Raw genomic sequence first — 21,618 nt, forward strand, 5'->3', positions numbered from 1 at the left:
CTTACCATAAGGAAAGCAGTATTGCAAAAGATCACGGTTGGACGTGGTCTCTGTAACCATAGAACTTGAAGATAAAACAAACCAGAACAAAAATTAAAGTTGTGCCTTGTGATGACTGATTTTTGATCTCCATTTTCACTGTCTTACACTGTCCCCAGAGTGTAAATCATGATAGCCTTGTATTGGGACCCAACATTTTAAAGGTGGTGGTGAGTCAATGAAAGTTAATTGAAATCTTATATTTTTGGTAGCTTCAGATTTTCTCATTACTAAACACTTTTGCAGATAAAGTTGTTTACATTTTGGCCTGTGTAGATGACACAATTTTGACCCTGAAGCAGAAGTATCCTTGGAACCTTATTTTGCAGTTGTTTGTGTCAATTTTAGTTAACATCACCTGAAGATATGGGCAGGGCACTTAGGAAGATACATCCAACGATATGTGCTCTGCACCCTTGCCTGACTTGGCTGATAACATCCAGCTCAGAGGGACATAATATTAATCAGTTTCCTCTAGTATTTGGTATTCTAGTAATATGGCTGAGAAATCCTCAAGAAATGATGCTGCTATAGGCCAGTGTGATTGACAGTTTGGGAGCCAGTGTTGCCACTGTGGGATTCAGCTACCGTCTGAGACTGCTTGGGTTCTTTCAGCCTTTGTAATACATTCCAATAAGCATGATGCATACATGCAGAGGTAGACCTGAGCCCAATACTGCTTTTTTAGAAAGTGATGCAAAAAAGAGAGAGGTGATTTTGGGAATCAGCATTCTGGAGCCAAATCTAGGTTTCTGCACATTCTGAGGATTATTGCTTAAATTAAGGCCATCAGAAGGTAAGGAAACTGCTGCTGGAAACATCTCCATTGTTCCGAGACCCAACTGGGGAACCTTCTTCTCCCAGCAGTATTTTGAGTTATGCTTTAATTGCTATAAACCACTTGGAACCAATTTTTGGCTGTGAAGTAGGATAAAAATATAATAAATCAGCTCTCCAAACCAAAGATATCCAGTTGACAAAGACCAAGATTATGACTGGGTTGGGACAATCACATAGGGAGAAGAAGCCATCATGGCTTTCCCCCTAACCCCCGTGCACGTCTTGCATGTGACCACCATTTGCATAATTCTCCACGATGCAGCTTAGGCTGGCATGTCGTCTGAACCCAGCATGTGGCATGGTGAGGGTGGCTTTGTACCCACTCTGCAACCCACAACTTGCAGTAGAGGTTGTAGGGTGGGTATGAAGCCACCCCTGCCATGAGCTGGGTTTGGACAACCCACGCTGGATGGCAGGGAATTATGCATATGGCAGTGACACATGTGGGAGAAGAAGCCACAATGGCTTCTTTTCCTAACGCGACCTCCTCTGTGCTCATTGTCTATATACTTCCTAAGGAAATGCATTGCAGAATTGTCTCTAAGCAAACTCAAGGGGAGAACTTCAAGGACCAATTTAGTGTGGTTTCAAATAAGAAAAAGATAACAACCTGATAGCCACTGAGTGGTCTAATTTTATCTTTTACTTTTCTATGTAGAACTGATATGATGTGTCAATATATCCTTTGATCTATGCACTTGAAACTAATATGGCAGCACAGCTGCATGATACAATTGAAAGAAAGTGTTTCTGTTCAACACTCGTGATGAGAGAAGATCTCTCTGTAACCTTTGCATATGGTGTATAATTCCTCTTTTTGTTTCAGAGCCATCATCAATCACTTCAATCCAAAGATAGAGTCTTATGCGGCTGTGAACCACATCTCGCAGCTCTCGGAAGAGCAGGTGAGTTGCATACTGCTTTCCCCTAGTGGGCATCAGGTGATTCCTTATGACAAACTGCTGTCCAGAAGAGTTAATCCCAGAACGTGCTACATCAGTAGCCTTCCAGTGTCCCCAGCTACTGTCTAGCACACTGTCAAAACAACAGCTTCAGTGCAAGAAGTGGGAGTTGAGCTGCTCTATGGTCACAATCCTGGAAAACAGAGCAGTGGAGTAGGAAGAAATACTTAAAGATCACTGTGCATTTCAAGAGAGTGCATATCAGGGTCAACTTGCTTCCTTCTTTGCAAATGTGTGTGCTTGATAACTGATGCCTCTGGAAATATGCAATGAAATCTTGGCAGTAGCATTGCTTGCCAATTAGAGAAATACGTGGAATGCAGCTTCATTTGATAAGGGCTGTTCTAATTTGAGCATATACAATAGTTGATAATACTGACTTTTCAGGGTAATTGAATTCACTAACGAATACCTATTTTGAGTACATTTCTAAATGGGAATAGTTTTCATAAGGAGAGCAATTAGGGTTACATTTTATTTCCCCATAATTGATCTGATTTCTCTGCTCCCTCTTCTGTCAGAGATGTCCAAGTGTGTAAATGGGTCTTCCTGAAGATAAAATAACTTCAGGAGAATAAAAGGTTTCCACCTTCTTCTGGTTTGTTAAAACATCCACACAAAGAGGATTGGGATCTAGCAGTTTCAAAGCATGCCAGTACCTAGTCATTGATTTTGCCAACCCTTTCCCCTCAGATAGAATTATCATTTAGATCCTGAATGTGTGGGCGGGTGATAGAGCATCCTTGTTCTTATTGGCTCTTCTCAGTGCAGTTGCTTTGCAAGAAGAGTACTGCCAAGCACCAGATGTTTAAACTGCTCAACTCAATTTTCATGCCAGGAGTTGCTGTACCTGTTACTACTATGTTCTATGATGTTGTATTTTACAGAATCCCATTCATCTGTTCAGTGTTGATTATATCAGCCTATGCTTTAAAAATCCTTTTCGGGATGTATAGTAATTGAAAATGAGGGTTTGGATGTGGGAGGCTTCCCCACCATGCTTGGCTTAGTCTGCTAGCTTTCAGAAAGGGAAGCAGCCTCTCCCTGTCAGTGCAGTTGAGCATTCATCCCCCAGCAGTTCAGGGAGGTCATGCTGAATTCTTTCTTCACCATACGCCTGTGCTTTAAATAAAACCAGCAGCAGCAGCAGGCGGCAGGTAATGAAATCAGCTCTGATGCACAGAGCAGTTTGAGGAGAGATTATTAGCAAGCAGGGAAGTGGTTTGATTTCTCCTTTCAAAGGGAAGCGTTATCCTGAAGTGGCAGAAGCATCAAAAGAGAGACACCAGTGAAGAAGAGGTGGGGGCCTCTAGAATGGCCCCCAGAAGGAGGAACTGGGCTAGGCAATGTTAAATCGTTGTCCACCTCAATTCTGAATGTCAAGGTAAAGCTTTGGGGTGGGGGCAAAATATTAGCGGAACATCTTCACATAATGTTTCCTTAATATCTCTTTGCTGCTATGCACTGCACATTTTGGCTGTTGCTTTGGTACCATTTTTTCAGCTGTGTCTTCTTCAGAATAGCGAACCCAACCAATCGCAGCTCACACAGTAAGAATAAAGATTTTGTTGAGGGCAAGTGAAGTCAACTGCTTTGCCCTCACTGTGAATTGGATGATGAGGGATAGGAGGGAGTGTGTCCCTGTTGCCAAGGCAACCAGGCTGGTGGTCTTTGTATTGCTACATTGCACTAAGGCACATTATTTGCTTGCCTTTGCTGTTGCTACTTCCACACAAAGACCAAATGCTTGAGCCCCCTTTCCTAGGCTCCCACAAAAGTCATTGAAGGGGGCTTGGCAACTGCAGAAAGATTTTGGGAACTTCCTCCTCCTTTTTGGCTCAGCCCAAGTCTAAGTTCCCATCCAAAAAGGGCCTTAGTCTTCTTCTGCAGGAAGAATAATGGAATTGTTTTGGATATAGTGCATGACTATTTTTCAGTGTTGACTTAGCGTTTCTTAATTGTTTTGCTTGTAACCAATCAGTTGATGGATTAATGAGCTAAAATGTGTATTGCAGTATTTGAACAATAGCTTGACTAAATAGTGCAGACAAACTGTTAATAATTCGGAAAATCCTATTAAAGGCATCGGCTAAATCAAGAAAGAGACATTTTGTATGTATGGCAGTTTTTTATCATGAGCATGGAACACCCTTTTATGGGGACAACTCCAGTTAAAATGTGATAAGAAATCCAATTTGGTAACCTAAAAATAGTTAATCAAATAATCTTATGATTATCCATGGTTTATGTCAGTGCTTTTCCATAGTCTGAAAGCATCACTATTCAGCCCACAACTGCAAGTATGGTGGATAAAGTGGTAGATTTCTAATAAGTTACATCTGGTGAAAGGTCTGGCCAGCCAATTTATAAAACTTGGGAGAGTTATAATCAAGCTCTTTCCCAAGTTCTGACTATGTGTTTAGCTCCACAAGGCAGCAATTGCAACGAAGCATTGTGATTTAGTTAGCATACTTCTAACTAAATATAATATGTGGATTACCTCACATTTCTTATTATGAATTTGCCTTTCACCATCTGTTCTCTCCTCCTGCCTCCATTTTCTTCTGTCCTGTGTGTGGTGATAGAGTAATTGGTTCTCTGAGTGTTTGGATAAGTTTTCTGGTCCCTCTCCTAGATAGATGATTTTTTCAATGGATGGTGAAGTCATGTAATTGCCCAACACCACAACAAGCAGTCCTACGACAGCCTTTAAATGATTGCTATGATTTGTGCTACACATTTAGGGCATACATTCAGTTTGGAGTCTTCGAGCCACTTTACTTTCAGGTTGCTGTAGCCGTGCTTCTATATTACAATATACACAAGTAGTCAACCTTGTGTTGTCATACTACATTGCCATGCATTTCCTGTCTTATTCCCCTGATTCAAACTCCCCCCCCCTTTTTTTGCTATGATTGTATGTCTTATGGCCTCACTTGGTGGTCATAAATTATGGTGCAATCAGACTTCTGTTGCTCAGCAATACTAACTTGTGTAGAACAACTGGCTTTATATTCACCTTTTATGCTGTTTTTCATTCCTTTATTTCAAACATGTTTTTTAAAAACAAACAAACAAATAAACTTAGGAGTTGTTTGCAAAATTGCCATCAACCTTGGAAATCACCACTACCACACAATGATCCCAAGTGCTCCATTGTTCCATTCTCTGTACATGTGGGTATGAGTCCCCTGACACAAATAAATAAAAATAGTACAGTTGCTTTAAGTGGCTCTAGTTTTTATTTTAAGCAGGAATGAGTATATCTGAGCCTTTCCAAGCTACTGCTACCTTTTATCATGATGAAACCACATAATTAGTACTCATACTCTGATACAAGACGTAAAAACTGAAGTGTCCTTCATTGTTAACATAATCTTGCACATACACCCACCAGGATACCACCCAAATTCCATAAATATTCGACTTTCATTTAAATGTGACAGCCACCTTAGAATTTTAACCTTTCCTTTCCAGAGATTGAATTCCAGGATCACTGATGATTATGACTTGCTGAAGTAGTGGTTTCATTGCTTTTAGTACACACTGTGCTAGTTTATAGTTGAAGTAGTGCACAGGAGTTGCGTAATATCTTTTGACAGCTTTAGAGCATGCATATGACAACATTAATTGTATCCCAGAAATATCCCTGCTTAACTACAAAGCAAGAGAGAGAGAAAGCAGAGTTAAGCCTCAGAGCAATTGCTTTAGTGTGTTTTAGTGGCTTCCATTAAATTTAATGTATTGGGTACAATAAAACAAATGTCACTGGAGCAGGATGGAACGGGTAGAAAGGCCATTTCAGAGAAGGGATTGGTTTGCTATATGCCAGGGGCAGTTTAACTTTTTATTTTTCAGGGTGAATTTTTTTGTCCTTGGTTTTCAAGGCATTTCATAAATGTATGTAAATTCTCCTTTAGTTGTGTTTTAATTACTTAGACAAAATGTGGCTATTCAGGGGCACCATATCTACTTTGGCCACTGGGCTTTCTGAGTTTTTCAAGCTGACTTCCATCTATCAAGAGCAAAGCATAGGACTGAGGTTGGGACTTTAGAAAACATCTGCAAGTCTAACCCCCTTCTTATTTTAGCAGCAAAATGTAGATTGCACTAATAAGTGGAACATGGATTAGAGATTTCTGTAAATTACTCTTTAATTATCTGAATTAAAATTAATTGGGTTCTGTTACTGCATAGTATTAAATTGCAAAATATTTGTCAGTTTTCCCAGAGTGGATATGTGATCTGTTCTGCAGAGTGAAAAGACAACAATCTTTCCTGGTTGAGTAAGGTGGTCGGTCCAGTTCCTTCAGGATTGCCCATCCAATTGTACTTTGACTCCTTTAAGGGAATGCACTCTCATCCTCCCAGGCCTGCCTTGTAGTTAGGAAGCAGGATCTGTGTTGGGCTTTTCAGGGAGCTGCCACAAGTGCTTGTATTTGTTACTCATTTGTCTTTTAATTACTTTTAAACTATTTTCCTTTTATTTTATTAGTACTTACCTATCTACCTCCTTCCCTCCCTCGCCCAACATATCCTAGAAAGAGATAGGGATATTTCATACAGTTGACAATAGGAGAAACTTGGGGGTGAATCTCAGCAGCCTCCCTCCATCCTCCACACTCAAGCCTTCTCCCATGGGGTCACCCTCTTCAGGAAGCGATCAACAGTACCTGCTTCCCTGTAATCACTTGACCCCCTTCCCATCCTGCCAAGTGATGTGGCAGAGGCAATGTACATTGGCTCATATGGCATTAAAGTGTGGCTTTTAAACACCCATAAGGGTGGGTGCGCCATGTGGTGAGATTTAGTGAGCACTGACTTCTGTGAAGTGACCTTAAGAATTGGTAAGCAGATAGCCTTCACAGAGAATGGGCACAGAAATGCAGACCAATCTTGTATTCAGGGCTGGAAGCAGAGAGTAAAACAGTTCCACAATTGTCTTGTTTTAATCTTTACGAATATAATAGTACTAACTAGTTTTAAGGTTCACAGTTCCTGAAGAATAGAATGTCAGGGCTGGATTGTGGTTAGAAGTCAGATGAGTCAGGATAGCTAGGAACAGTGAGACAAAGCAGTAGTCAGGAAGATTGAAGAGTAAGTTGGGACCAAAGGTCAAAATGAAATGTTTTGGGGTGCTCTTGGTGCCAGCATGGTCACTAGAGGCACAGGTGGACTTGGTGGCATGGAGCACCTATTATTAGCTTAGGCTGATAGATCAATGATGCTCTTTTCTGGACAGAGATAGCCTATCTACAGTTATCCATGCTCTGGTAACCTCCTGTCTGGATTACTGCAATGTGTTATACATGAGGCTGCCTTTGAAAATGGTCCAGAAACTTCAGCTGTTCCAAAATAGGTCAGCGAGGTTGTTAATGGGGACATGTCAATGTGATCATATTATGCCAATACTTTTCCATTTGCACTGGCTCCCAGTCCATTTTCAGGCCTTATTCAAAGTGCTGGTATTAACATTCAAAGCTCTAAATGGCTTGAGGCCAGGTTACCTTAAGGATTGTCTCCTCCAATATATACCAGCCTGGACCCTACTATCAGCCTCAGCAGTGCTTCTCCATGACCTCCAGCCAAAAAATGTGAGGAAATGTGAGGTAAGAAGAGGACCTTTTCTCTTGTGGTATCCCAGTTGTGGAAAGAGCTTCCCAGAGAGGCCCATCTGGGGCCTAGGTTGTGCTCTTTTCGGCACCAAGTGAAGACCTTATTTCCCAAGGATTTTAGTCTTTCAGTTTCTGTTGTTTTAAATCTGTTTACTGTATTTTAAAGTTCTGCATTCCTGCTAGGTTTTATTTCTATTTTATTCTGTAGTTTTATTTTTTTTAAACTTTTATGTTGTGTCTTACCATGTTTATATTTTATGGTTTTAATTGTTGTGAACCACCCAGAGAGCCTCGGCTATTGGGCGATATAAAAATGTAATAAATAAATAAATAAATAAATAAATAAATAAATAAATAAACTTTGACTATTGGGTGGTATAGAAATGTAATAAATAGTCGGGACCAAAGGACAAAATTAGGACTAGAGGTCAACCAAAGGATATAGGAACATGCCAGAGTTCAGGAAGTGCTGGTTGCTCAAGTAAGCTCAACTGGAACTGTATGCCTCTTATAGTCCTTCCTCTTCAGGAGTTTCTACTGAGTGGGGTCAGTCGAAGGCCTGAGATACTTAACTGTCTTGGCAGATTCTGCAACACACTGTTGAATGGCTCACTACATGGTACAACCGCACACATACCCAGAGGTTCTCAGTTTGAACTCTTAAAGCTCCTGAAATTTTCTTGCTATGTGCAAAGGCTTGGCAAGAACCACTTTAGGAGCAGCTGAAAGATCCAACCAAGCATTAGAGCAGGAACACCCCAATATATTTCTTGCCAATAACATCTTAGCCTCAGCATATCTTAAATATGCTCAGAAAGTTTGCTGCTTTCTGAGCACCTAAGGCTCAGAAAATGGCCTTTGCTTTTGTTTCCCCTGTAGTAGAACTAATGCTGGAGGATCTACTTGCTGCTAAGAAGGTTCAGACTCTGTGTTTCTGATGCTCAGTTACAGGTACTCTGGTCAAGGTACAAAGGACCTTTGTCATACCAGGTGCTCTTTACTACTGCAATCTAGGCCTAGAGGTCTGGAGTTGAGGTGGTTTTGGATCCATATAATGAGCTAAAAGGACTTTCTGGTCCAGCACCAAACATCCACCATGCAGTGTGCGTCTCTTCTGACAAAATAGCAAGCTCAATTTAGCTGTCAGCATATCTGTTCCAAGCTGTCCTGTACAACAGTATGTGCAATCTTATGTGTACCGTTCATGTGTTCAAGTTCTTCATGGGGATGCAGGCACAGAAGCACTTTTGGAGGCTGCTCTGTTATTGCTGACTGCTCCTTAGAAACTCACAAAAAGTCTAGACAGCTTTCAAAGCATTGAATGATGTTCCTAATTCTAAGCTATACTGCTAGAGAAGATTTTGTTTACTGCTTAGGTATGTTGCAGCTTGCCACAAGCTTTTGTGATAGGGGAGGTTCAGTCCTAGTAAAATTGGTGCCATTGAAATACCAACTCAAGAATTCTGTAGCAGAGTATTAACCTTTTCTCAGTTTATAATCAGAAGGGCACTCATTGGTTCTGTTTTTGGTGTTCTCTGTGAGTGCTCATAGAAAAATCCCAAATAATCTCCATTATTTGATTACTCCAAACAAAGCAGGGTATCTTTGTGCTTATCCTGATGCTGAGGTTTAATGTGCTGGGACTTGTGAAGCACAGTGAGGTTTTTATGATGGAGGATGTTGTCAAGTTCAATGTGATGTTGTTGATTAGCCCTGTCATTAATCATCTGCTTGTGCTGGCTAAAGCACCACTGAAGATTGTGGAAGAAAGATCAAAAGCATCTGCATTTAAGAGAGATTAAATTACAACATTTTACATCTGAGATTAAAAGACGAACTATCACTTGTCAGCTTTCATGAACATTTGATTATTTGCATTTTCTGTTTTAAATCTTTCCTGAAACCAAGGGAGCAATAGGCACTGGCTGCTTCCAGGCATCAGGTTCAGTGGCATGCTGCTGTGACATCTGTCTTCAGTATCAAGGCCCAGCTACAATGGGTCAGTGGTTTGAATGTTTGGGCCAACTGAGAAAAGACTGCCTCTTCGTGCCTCATTGCTTCCCCAGGATTATCCACCCTGCGTGGGAGATAACCATTCCCCAAAATGACAAACTAGGTCATCTGTTATTTTTTTCTAGAAGAGGGAAGCAGATCAGCCACCTAGAACATCAGGACAATTGCTTGTGAAGCAAAAGGGGGCAATGTCTGTACTAAAGCAGGAGCATGAACATTGCTTTGGGGTTGGTTTGCCTCTGACTTCCAAATGCTGTGAATTAAGTTCAAAGGTGTAGGCAGCAAAAGCCTGTCAGCCTCAAGGTGCTCAAAGAGGAATGCTTTTCATTTCACATGAAGGGAATCATGCATATCTCTACTGAGATGTGTCACTGTTCTCTGTGTTATCTGCCCTGGAGACCCAAGGGATGAACAGTGTCAAACACATAGAGAGCTAGGTATAAAACAGACCATAATATTTAATAAAGTTTAATAGAGGGCTTCCAAAATTTTGTTGTGAAGAAGGCAAATGCTGCTGAGAGCAGGTAACTAATCAACTAAACTTCATCCTGGAATCCTCCCCCTTCTTAAGGCAGAAGAGAGGGCCATCATCATCTACAGCACCTACTCCTTGTAGAAATCAGGGTTGAATTCTAAACCCCCACCCCCAGGGGACAGATGGCTCTGTCTTTTGAATAAGATTCTGTCTTTCTGGAGCCCCTTTTTCTTATTCCTGTCCTTGCCCCCTCTGTTGTCCCCAAGACAAATGGATAAGGAAGGGTAGCAAGAAGACAGAGGGTTTTCCTCTCCTCACCCCTGCTCTATTTTGGAAGAAGGTGAAAAACTCCAGTGAGTTGCTTTATGCCTGTCATTGTGTGTGTGTGTGTTCTTCCTCCTCTCATGGTGGGAGATTGTGGGACTAACAGCATTTTACAGGGTGGGTGGAACACCCTTTCCCCTATCTACCAAATGCTGAAAGCACTAGCAAGCCCCTCCAATTGTTAGCAGTATTAGCAGAGCAGAAATACACTATTTCCCAGCATGCAAGTGGAGGGTATCAGTTCCACGATTGAAGCCAAGGAATTCAAGTCATTGGGTACTTCCACAGACTTACCTAAACCTGAATTGACAGGGTGGGTTGTCTTAAATGAAATTAATTCTGAACAGAGATTTATCAGCACAATGAATGACCGAGCTTCCAGAACTTGCAGCCCTCTGCAATCTGGGATTGAGTGATCCTCTGCTGGAATAAACCATGTTTATTTTGTGGCTGCCTCCACCAATGGCATCTGACTTGAGTGGCTGACCTATACTTTGCCCATGTACTTGCAAATTGGCTCAGAATCAGTACAATGCTCCAAAAGCACACATACACATATCCATGCACTCAGGAATTTGGGAATATTGCTCCAGTTCATGTTTGTATGCATTTGCCAATACTATAAGAACTCAGACTAAATGACAAAAAGGGCTCACCAGTCTTAACAGAATAGAAACCTGACTATAGGTGCTGGCACCTACACCTTTAGCCAAAACTGTTTTCATGTGTGTGAATTACTTTTTCACTTCACATTTGCCTCTGTTCCCTCCCCCCTTGTGTTTCCAGAAATTTGAATGGTGGTGGGATGTGTAGAGCTGGTGTTTATTATTTTTATAGATTTTGTTGTCTTACTGTATTTTTACGCTGTCTTGAGAAGGTTGTACCAGTGTACCATGTCCAGCTTGTGGGTCCATGGCCACTGTGTGAACAGAGTGAGGGAGTAGGGGGACCCTTGGTCTGATCCAGCATAGCACTTCTTGTGTTCTTAAAGGCAACTTAAAAAATATTTTTAATAAATACAGCTTGGATTTGTGAAATATGATCTTGTGAAGCAGAAAAGATCTCTAGATCTCAGTATGATTTACAAATCTGTTTTCATTCCAGTTTTTGTGTATAGAATTAGTTTATGCCATGAAATTGCTCTGGAATTTGCAAAAACTCCCCTCCTTCTCCAGAGGTTCCTATTGTATTTTACTAAGAAATGTATGTCATCTCTACATTGCTGAAACAGAGTGGTAAATAAGATTGCAGGGATGGTCACCCATTCCCTTGATTCATTTATTACATTTCTATACCACCCAATAACAGAAGCTCTCTTGGCAATTCACAGCAATGAAAATCACAAAATGCAGCATAAAATGCAATAAACAATTAAAAGTTTAAAACCACAGTATAAAAGTAAAATCAAAATAAAACCTAGCAGCGATGCACAGATTTAAATACTATAACAGATGTAAAGCAACACAACTAAAAAATTAAAATGCCTTGGAAAATATTCTGCCCCATGGTTCACCTAGATTCTGAAACTTCCTTATCCTTACTCCATTACTGCATAATGGGGCCGGGCTGCCACAACCCTTTACAGGAGGGGTAGCCCAAGACAGGGTCATTCATAGCTCTGAAAGTCTTGCCAACAGTTTCCCTTTTGTGTGGGATTTCCCATGCATCGTTTTTACAACAGTAGCTTTAGGAACATGCTGGATACATACCTGTTTCTCTTAATATATTCAGCACCTGGAAATTAGCAAGATTAGTCAGCTGTACAGCTTTATCCCTATGCTGACTATTGTTAGAGTAAAGTGTATACTGAAGATACCATATGTTTGCTTGGCAGTTCTAAAATCGCCCCCCTTGCACTGGGTGCCACTACGAGCATCTTGTGATTGCTTGCTCCAGTGAGCCAAGAAAACAATAATAATAAAAAAAACACTTCCCATAAGCAAGACAATGGCTGTGTTCAAACAATTGCAATGGGGAAAGAAGCCACTGTGGCTTCTCCCCCACCCCTGTGTGTGTGACCGCCATTTGCATAATCTCCTGGAATGCAGCGCAGGTATATTTTATTTTTATACTGCTTAATAGCCAAAGCTCTCTGTTACCATGTTGTCCACACCAGGCATGACTTCATGCGCTTGCTAAAACCTCTACTGCATGTTGTAGGTTTTAGGGTGGGTACAAAGCCACTCCCGCCACACTGCACACCCAATTTGGACAACATTTCATGGGATAATGCAAATAGTGGACATGCATGCAGCAAGAAACCATGATGGCTCCCCCCCCCCCAGTTGCGATCCTCTGAGCCCAGTGAATAATTTATCTTCATGACAAAAGCTAGATGGTCTCACAAACAAGTAGTGCTCTTCCTTTGCAATAATCAAAGCATCTACTTTGTCCTTTGGGGAAATGTGTCTCAACCTCCCCAACGACAAAATGATCTAAAGGGCTTCCTGATAAATTCATAAGACAGCCTTCCCCAACCTGGTGCTTTCCAGATGTGTTCTGCAACTCCCAGAATTCCCAGCCAGCATGACCAACTGTCAGGGATTATGTGCATTGTAGTCCAAAACATCTGAAGGGCACCAAGTTGCATACTCCTGGGCTAGAATATGTGGGTGTTCCATGGAAATAGGCATTTTAAAGTGGAAGTCGGAATATATACATTTGTCTCTTGTACATATTAGTTTCCCAAATCATATACTTGTGGCCACAGTGGTACTTGTGTCATACTTTAAAAGGAAGTGGTGGTATACATCTTTTCCATCATGGATGTTATTTTTCATTATAGGCCAAACTTCATTTAAGAAATAGGATTATGCTGAGAGGGGCTAATAAAGCAGGTTATGGGGGAACACCCAAGACAAAGCAATAAAAACAAAACAAAACCATAAATGTACAAAAATAATTATATAAAAAAATTATTTAGTATAGTGCAATTTCGTGGTTTTAAAACTGGAAAAAGCTGCTGACGTATTAATCCCTGCTATGATGCCTCTGTCTTTTTTCTTTTTTTCTTTTTCTTTTGCAAATGATTTCTGAATACCATCCAATCCTTCTGAAATTTAGGAAATACAGACTTGTCCCAGCACACAGTGCTCTGTAATCAGAGGAAATTAAGCAGACAAAGGGAAACTAACTCAATTGATAAATCATTGACAATACGAAACTGTGTATGCACTGTATCTAATTTAATTTTTGTAAATGAATGCCCAACTTCCTCCTGAAGGGCTGGTGAGCTGAGCGCATATGCTAAAATATGCTAAAATGCCCTAGTAAGGTTTTGAAATCTGCCTGTTTAGAGATCATTGAGCATGTCACCTTCAATTGCTCTGGACAGCTTCTAACAGGGACTTTTTGCAACTAAGTTGAATTTATTCAGTAGAGATTCACAATGGAAATTGAACAAACCTCAGAGTCATAGAATAAATCAAATCTCATTTCCCAATGTGTGGCAGGTAGGCTTTTTGTTCTGTCCCTTTGCATTTCCAGTAACTTTTAAATTGCACTGTTTTCACATTGCCAGGTCAGATCCACCTTTCCTTTTAATGATCAGTTCTGAGTGCTTGGCCACTTCCCTGAACCTGTTTTTTTTCCTTGTCCAAAAAAATCCATCTGAGCTAATGGCTTCTCAGATGCTTGGTGCCTTGGTGGAGCTCTGTAGCCTTAAATCCAGCATAAGAAAATGTTTAGGCCAAAGGGATGGTGGGGTTCTTCAAGCTCAAACGAAATACAATAGACACCAAACTTCCCAAATGCTTTCTGTACTTATCTGGGTGTGGGGGGATAAAAGAAAATAATCTTAGACGGTATAAATTTAGTTTCTTCTTCGTGGTCTCTGTGCATCGCACTATGGGCTCTGCACTTGCGCTGAGCATTCGCTTCGGAAAGGTTTAGTAGCTGAAAAACGTTATTTTTGGCGGGAACTCCTCCCCCCATCCAGTGCGCATGCTCCCGCACGTTCCCGCCTTCCCCTCAGTTCCTTTGCGACCGCCTTAGCTGGTGCTTTGTCGAAAGGTTTTTCTCCTCATAATAGGACTTCGTAGATGAGCATTTTGACCCCCCTTCAAATCCAGGGCCGCTGGTCTGGAAGAGAGGCTCGGAATCATGTAAACTTTCTAGAACTGGAAGCCTTCAGGAAGGCTCTACTAGCGTTCAAAGTTGACCTATTGAATCGTCATGGCCAAATTCTCACAGACAATACTACAGTGCTATGGCACATAAACAAGCAGGGAGGTACTCGATCATCAAAACTCATCAACCTCACTCTCAAACTACTAGACTGGACAATTCCGAGGGGCATACACCTTACAGCACTCCATATAGCTGGAGCCGACAACGACTTGGCAGATTCCCTCAGCCGCAAGTTTCATCTCCATCACGAGTGGCAGCTCTTGAAGCCGATACTAGCGTGCCTGTTTACCAAATGGGACCAACCAGTAATCGACCTATTTGCCACCAGGGAAAACAAGGTGTGCAGGGCATATTGTTCAAGAGCAGGCATGGGGCTCGACTTGATCGGCGATGCATTCCTATACACCTGGCAAGGCCCCCTTTTTTACATCTTCCCACCATTTCCCCTGTTACACAGGGTGGTATCGAAGATAATACAGGACAACACAGACTGCATCTTGATTGCACCCCGTTGGCCCACGCAGTCATGGTTCTCCCTGCTAGTCCGCATTGCGGAAGGGAAAGTTTATCGCTTGCCGCTGATCTCGTCCCTACTATCCTGCAACCGAGGCCGTATACATCATCCAGACCTTCACATGCTCAATCTTACAGCATGGAGAGTTTACCAAACATGAATAACCCGTCAACAACAGAACATCTCTCACAGGCTGTACAAGATGTTCTTTCGGCATCGATTAAGGCCTCTACCAGGAAATCTTATGCCAATAAATGGGCATCCTTTTCAGTGTTCGCAAAAGACAATGCTTTTCAGCCATGTCACTGCTCGGTCGAGAACATACTGGACTTCCTTCATCACCTCTTCGCAAGAGGGCTTAAATACTCCTCTATCAGGGTGTATTTGGCAGCCTTATCGACATACCGTGGAGAGATTCAGAATACGTCTCTTTTCTCTATACCGATAATTAAGAGATTCCTACGAGGATTGATGAACCTAGTCCCACCGATACGATCTCTATCACCCGAATGGAGCCTCTCAGTTGTCCTAAATGCACTAACTTCTAGGCCCTTTGAACCTCTGGCTATGGCATCACTACACCTTTTGACATGGAAAGTAGCTTTTTTAGTCGCCATAACTTCGGGAAGATGGGCAAGCGAACTTTCCGCTCTCCATATTGACCCACCATTTATGATTTTCCATAAGAACAAGGTGGTCCTCCGACCAGATCTAGTGTTTCTGCCAAAAGTTGTATCTGAGTTTCATATCAACCAGCCTATTGTTTTGCCTGCGTTCTTTCCATCTCCATCTACGGATCTAGAAAGGAGACTTCACTGTCTTGAAGTGAGAAGGGCATTAGCCTTTTATAAAGACAAAACACAATATTTTCGTAAATCTCAGAAACTCTTTATTTGCTATGGTGGAAAGCAAAAAGGACATGCAGTGTCAACTCAACGTCTTGCGGGATGGATAGTCCACACTATTAAGCTTGCATACCAATTATCGAAATTGAGCGTTCCGCAGGGTGTCAGAGCACACTCCACTAAAGGTTTGGCCACGTCAACTGCATTTTCTATAGGGGTTCCCCTAGCAGACATTTGCAAAGCAGCGACTTGGTCGCGACCACTAACAATTGTCAAGCACTACAACGTGGACGTCCGCTCCAGGTCGGATTCTTCATTTGGCAGAGTTGTCCTCTCTGCAGTGCTCCAGTGACACCTACCCACCTACGGTAAGTGGATTAGCTTGGTACTCGCCCATAGTGTGATGCACAGAGACCACAGGTTGCTTACCTGTAACTGTGGTTCTTCGAGTAGTCATCTGTGCAGTCACACACCCTCCCACCGTCCCCTCTTCGGTGTCAGCCTTGATACAGAAGTGTACTGTTTTCCCTCTTGGTACCGGGATTGACTTTTTCGGTCACAAAGGAACTGAGGGGAAGGTGGGAACGTGCGGGAGCATGCGCACTGGACGGGGGGGAGGGGTTCCCGCCAAAAATAACATTTTTCAGCTACTAAACCTTTCCGAAGTGAATGCTCAGCGCAAGCGCAGAGCCCATAGTGTGACTGCACAGATGACCACTCACAGAAGCACAGTTACAGGTAAGCAACCTGTCCTTGTGTGCACACACACACAAACTCCCACTGTGTCACTTTTTCTTGCGGTGTTTCTATATGGTGCAGTTTTATTTGTTTAAATTCTTAGTCTGCCCTCTCCCAGAGGGTCTAGATAGGTAGCAACAAAAATCTTACTTGTCAAATGATCATTTTAAATCAGAAGAAAATGTGATTAATAGTAAAATCCAACCACCAAAACTTAATCCAGAATCCTAACCTGCTTAATCTCTAGTGAGTACCTAGGGGAACTGTGTTCCACAGTTGTGGGGCAGTTCTTCAAGCTGGATTGTTTTGTTCATTTGTCTTAAGTATGTAAATACTGTAACATCAGCATATAATCTGCAGTAGGCAGCAGCCTGGAAAATGACATGGTATCCTCTCTATTTGTCTTGTAGGCATTTATTTGGACAGCAGGACTCACTAGGAAGGAGGACTGCCCTCTCTTGTTGTTGTTGTTGATGATGATGATGTTTTTAACATACCTGGAACCCAGATGATTCTATGCAGAGAGAAGGCTGCTCAGGGATTTCCTGCATGGATGACAGCCTGATCTCATGGATGCAGTCATAGAATGGCTACTTGGTCCTCCAATATTTCTCCAGTAGTCACTATAGAATCCACACCCAGGCCTTAATAAATGAAGTTTACCTTGTTGAATTTGAGTACCATTCAGAATACCACTCTGATACAATCAATCCATCAAACTAGAGGGGCTATTGGAGATGTTAGTGTCAAATTCCCTTTCCAGTAGTTAATTATTAGTTACTTATACTAGCAGTCTGCCTTGCCTGTTCTTTTCTTTACCATTTCATGAGAATATCTTTTGGGCTATATCTTTCCTTGTAAATTCTGGATATTATTATTTCATTCATTTATGCCCCAGAGCTAAAGCTCTCTGGATGGTTTGCAAAGACTAAGAACATTAAAGATGTAATATGCAAAATTTAAAAACATACACAAATGGACAGTACTCACAGAAACAACATATATCTAAAAACAACTTCAATCAATCAAACTGCAAGACAAATCCAGGATTGATAAAAACTCATATGCTGCCAAATGCCTGGGAAAAGAGCAAAGTCTTGACCTTGCTCTGAAAGATAACAATGTTGGCACCAAGCAGGCCTCATTGGGGAGTTCATTCCCATAATTGGGGACCACCACAAAGAAGGCCCTCTCCATTGTTGTTGTTGTTGTTGTAGTTGTTATTATATACCGCCCCATAGCTCTGGGCGGTTTACAAAGATTAAAACACAGAACATTAAAAACAAATATACAAAATTTAAAACCATAAAAAGCATAAAAACAGATTACATACTATTGCTGTATTCCAGGCCTCCCTCAAAGTAGGCACCTGGAGGAGGACCTTAGATGTTGAGCATAGTGTATGGGTAGGTTTGTGTCAGAAGAGGAATACCATCAGTATTGCAGTAATGAGCCATGTAAGATTTTTGATTAAAACCAGCCCCTTCAGTTGGGCTTGGAAACACACAGGCAGCCAGTGCAAGCGGGCCAGAAGAGTGTGCTGTATGTGTTTGGACCTTCCGGTCCCTATTATCAATGTGGTCACTGCATTTTGCACAAGTTGCAGCTTCTGAACCATCTTCAAGGGCAGCCCCATGTACAACGCATTTGAGTAATCTAACTTGGAAGTTACCGGAGCATAAACAACTGAAGCCAGATTTTCTCTGTCCAGATAGGGGCATAGAACCAAAGTTGGCAGAAGGCACTCTGTGCCACTGAGGCCACTGAGCCTCAAGTGACAGAGATGGTCGTAGGAGAACTCCAAAGCTATGGACCTGATCTTTCAGGGGGAGTGCAACCCCATCCAGGACAGGTTGAGCACCCTCCACCCTGTCAAAAGTTAGCACTTTCTCCTCTCCCATTTCAGGGCATTACTTACTAAACATTATAGTAATGAAACAGGTCATAGTGTTACTTCGCTCATAGCCTGGTAGTTAGCTATTCCAAAACCTACCCCACTCTCCTCCTTGAACATCTGCAATGTGTAGAAGATTTGCTGTGCCTGACAGCTTGGCACTGCTATTGATTTACTGAGGTGCTCAACTGCAACTGGTAGCTCAAACTTCTCTTGGAAAAGCTTGTGAGATTCTGCACTTAGTTTAATTGCAAGTGTGATGGGGATATTAAAAAAATTAATGTTCCAAGCCATGGTTTCCTGAGCCATGTGCTTTTTCAGTCCTGGCAGTCAGGACTGCCTGTGCTGTTATACACCTAGTTCTGAGAAATGGTAGAATAAAGGCTACCAGCTGGAGAGAAGGGTGTGCAGCTCCAAGGCCTCTAACAATCAAACACTTTCTTTTGATTGCACTGTTTAGAACCAAAGGTTAATATTACCTCTTAGTTTTATAAAGGCTGTTTCTTCAAGAAGGAAACCAGGTTGTTTACATGTGGGCACAGAGAGATCAGCAGCCCCTAGGGTGAAGTTTGGCAGATGTTCTCTACTGGCAGTGGTGTCACTGTGGGTAGAGCAATGAATCGCTCCCCTGATTGAATCTACAGGGGGCGCTTTAGGGACTCAGGATCAAATTACTGGAGCTGGAAGTTGTCCAAAAGCCTGAGGATCATCCCTGCTGCGATTAACAACAAAAACCAACCAACTGTTCATTCTTTTCTGCTTCAAACATTACATTCCCCATAACTATCTGTGCCCCTAGTTTTTTCAAGTATCTTGCAGAAAAGAATGGAGTAGTAATTATTATGGATCCTGCATGCAAAATTACCTGCATTTTGATCTTTAAAAAAACCTAAAAGACCAAAATTAATTCAGTGAACATGTATTGTAGCAGAGTACCTTGAAAAAGCTGGTATTTTGGCTAGGAGCAGGAAATTCTTAAAGAATTGAAATCTGAGACATCTTTACCTGCTCATCCTAAATGAACTAAAATCCTTATTGTCATTTTGTTGAACAATTGCCTTCATTTTGGCTTTAAATTAAACGCAAAACTTCAGTATGGCCTAGTCCATCTTTTTTTATTTTGCTCTAAGCAAAATCTTTGTGTAGTCCATTTTAAACAATGGAAGCAGGTCCAATAGGGAGGTTCCATCCTTTGGTAATATTCCATATTATGGATGAGATTCTGAGGCTAATAAAGAAAATCCCTCCAAATGGCAAATACATGGCTGAGACAGAATTAGAACAAAATTGTCCTTTATTTGCTGATCCCTATCCTCTCTGATGGTGTTGGATATTCATCTTGGGAGAGTTGTCAGGCAGTATTTGGACAACCTGGATACTGCAACTGAGAGATGCATAATAGAACGGGGAGAAGGGGTGGGGGTGCAAAGTACAGAGATTAATGTCTTTGACTGAATTGCCAATAATGTATTGGAACAACAGCTGCTACATATTAGCACTGTCTTGACACTTTCAGTTTTATGTTTTCTTTGATGGGAATGCTCCTACAAGTCATAAATGTGGTAAACACCATATTGTGGGAAGAGCCAGGCACAAGTTTGCCTTTTATTTATTTATTTGTAACATTTATATGCTGTATATAATAAAAACTCTCAGCAGTTGTAGTTTTGGTTACAAAAAGATTAGGACTGAGTCTCATTATTCTGCTACAAGTGAACCAATGCCTCAAATCATTCAAAACTCCAAAGTCAATATAGTTAGTAATACATCATTGAGGAACCCTGGAAAAACACATCTCGTATTTGCTCCATTGCACAGCAGACACATGACTCTGCAATTTTCCAAGGGCCCAGCAAGTCATTGCTCCACAGAACCCAGTTCTTCATGAGTACACAGGTAAACACCTCGAGCCAGTGGATAATCCGTGCCTTTGCACCATTGAGAACTGTAATACTGCAGTAGTTTGAAGTTATTAATTGGATCAGGCCTTGCTGTGCTTATACTGTAAGGCAGCCAAAACATTCCAATGATCTGAGTTAAGCAGAATTTCATTGTAGGAGGAGGGTGGTGATGGGGTTGTGGGTTCCAGTGCTTTGCTATAGTTTCAATGTTTGTAAAACTACATGCATGTATTAGTGACGGCTGTAATCCCTCGCTGGCTCCTAGTGTGGCTATTATGTGGGCTAGATTTTTTTTTAGCAAACACCACACTAATTAAAATCAAGGAGAGTCATATGTCTACAATTAATTAGGAAAATTACGATTAATGCACATGGCCTTTCAGATGCTGTGAGAAGTCCTCAGACTCGTGGCCGGAGTGAAAACAAAAACCTTCTCCAGTGTGACCAGTTGGTGTCAGCAGGATGACTCCTGTGAGCAACATTGTTGTTGAATTCTTTTTAGCATTAACATTGTACCGAACGCCACACAAACCTAGAAATGGTGATGCCCCTGCCTACTGGAATCACAATCTGAATAGTACAAACTTGATGAAAATCAATGCAATATTGGATAAAGTAGTAGCAACAATGGGAAAGGATCAACTGGTAGCAGAAAGCACAAAAGTAGGAAGTATCAGAAACAATTGCTGCTTAAGTCTTGGAAAGTGGAAGGCCACAGTGGTAATTCATCTGAGGATAGGAGAGACACAAGTCTTTGTGGATAATTGTCTTCTTGTATCTATGGAAGGCTGGTTCCTTTGTAGTTTTCAGCTCTGTGTGTATCATCTGGCAGCTGTATATTACTTTGGTTTGGGGAAACTAGGAACGGGTGTGAAATTTCCCCTCCATGATATGCTTTAATCAGTCATTAAAACCCTTTTGTTGCATTCAAAATGCAAACTGGGCTGAGGTAGCAGTTTTGTTTTGTTTTGAACAATTGAAGTTGGCAAATGAGGAGTTTATTTTGGAGAGTGTGCCCTTGGTTAATGCAAATCAGTGACTTTAGCTACTCAGGGATGTTTTTCAAAAGCTACCAACTTTAATTCATATGCATTCTGTCCAACTGAACTGATGAATGTGTACAGTGAACAAGAGGAAACATGACCAAAAGAGAGAGCAAGCCAAATTTGTCTGGGAAGAGGTTGTCCTGCTAGGTTCCAGTACTACTAGTGAGGGTTGTGTCCTCTTCAAAAAGCTCCAGCTATCTTGCTAGTGCCACAGCATCCACCATTGTACACAGCCTCCCCAATACACACACTGCAGACTGAGCCCATCATAATGATGTCCTTGA

General features: G+C 41.6%; 1 protein-coding gene across 3 annotated transcripts in view; it reads left to right on the forward strand.

The window, feature by feature from the left end:
- The window catches only part of ARMH3 (armadillo like helical domain containing 3), a 131,313-nt gene that overhangs the window by 97,495 nt on the left and 12,200 nt on the right, over nt 1-21,618 (forward strand). For all 3 annotated transcript variants that reach the window (XR_010025729.1, XM_063132527.1, XM_063132528.1), the window contains exon 24: nt 1,706-1,784. Coding sequence is in view for 2 of the 3 variants with exons in the window: in XM_063132527.1 (XP_062988597.1) it covers nt 1,706-1,784 (79 nt within the window). In the remaining variant the exon portion in view is untranslated. The remainder of the gene's footprint in view (nt 1-1,705; nt 1,785-21,618) is intronic.

This window comes from Elgaria multicarinata, chromosome 8, assembly GCF_023053635.1.
Source record: "Elgaria multicarinata webbii isolate HBS135686 ecotype San Diego chromosome 8, rElgMul1.1.pri, whole genome shotgun sequence".
Lineage (NCBI taxonomy): Eukaryota > Metazoa > Chordata > Lepidosauria > Squamata > Anguidae > Elgaria > Elgaria multicarinata.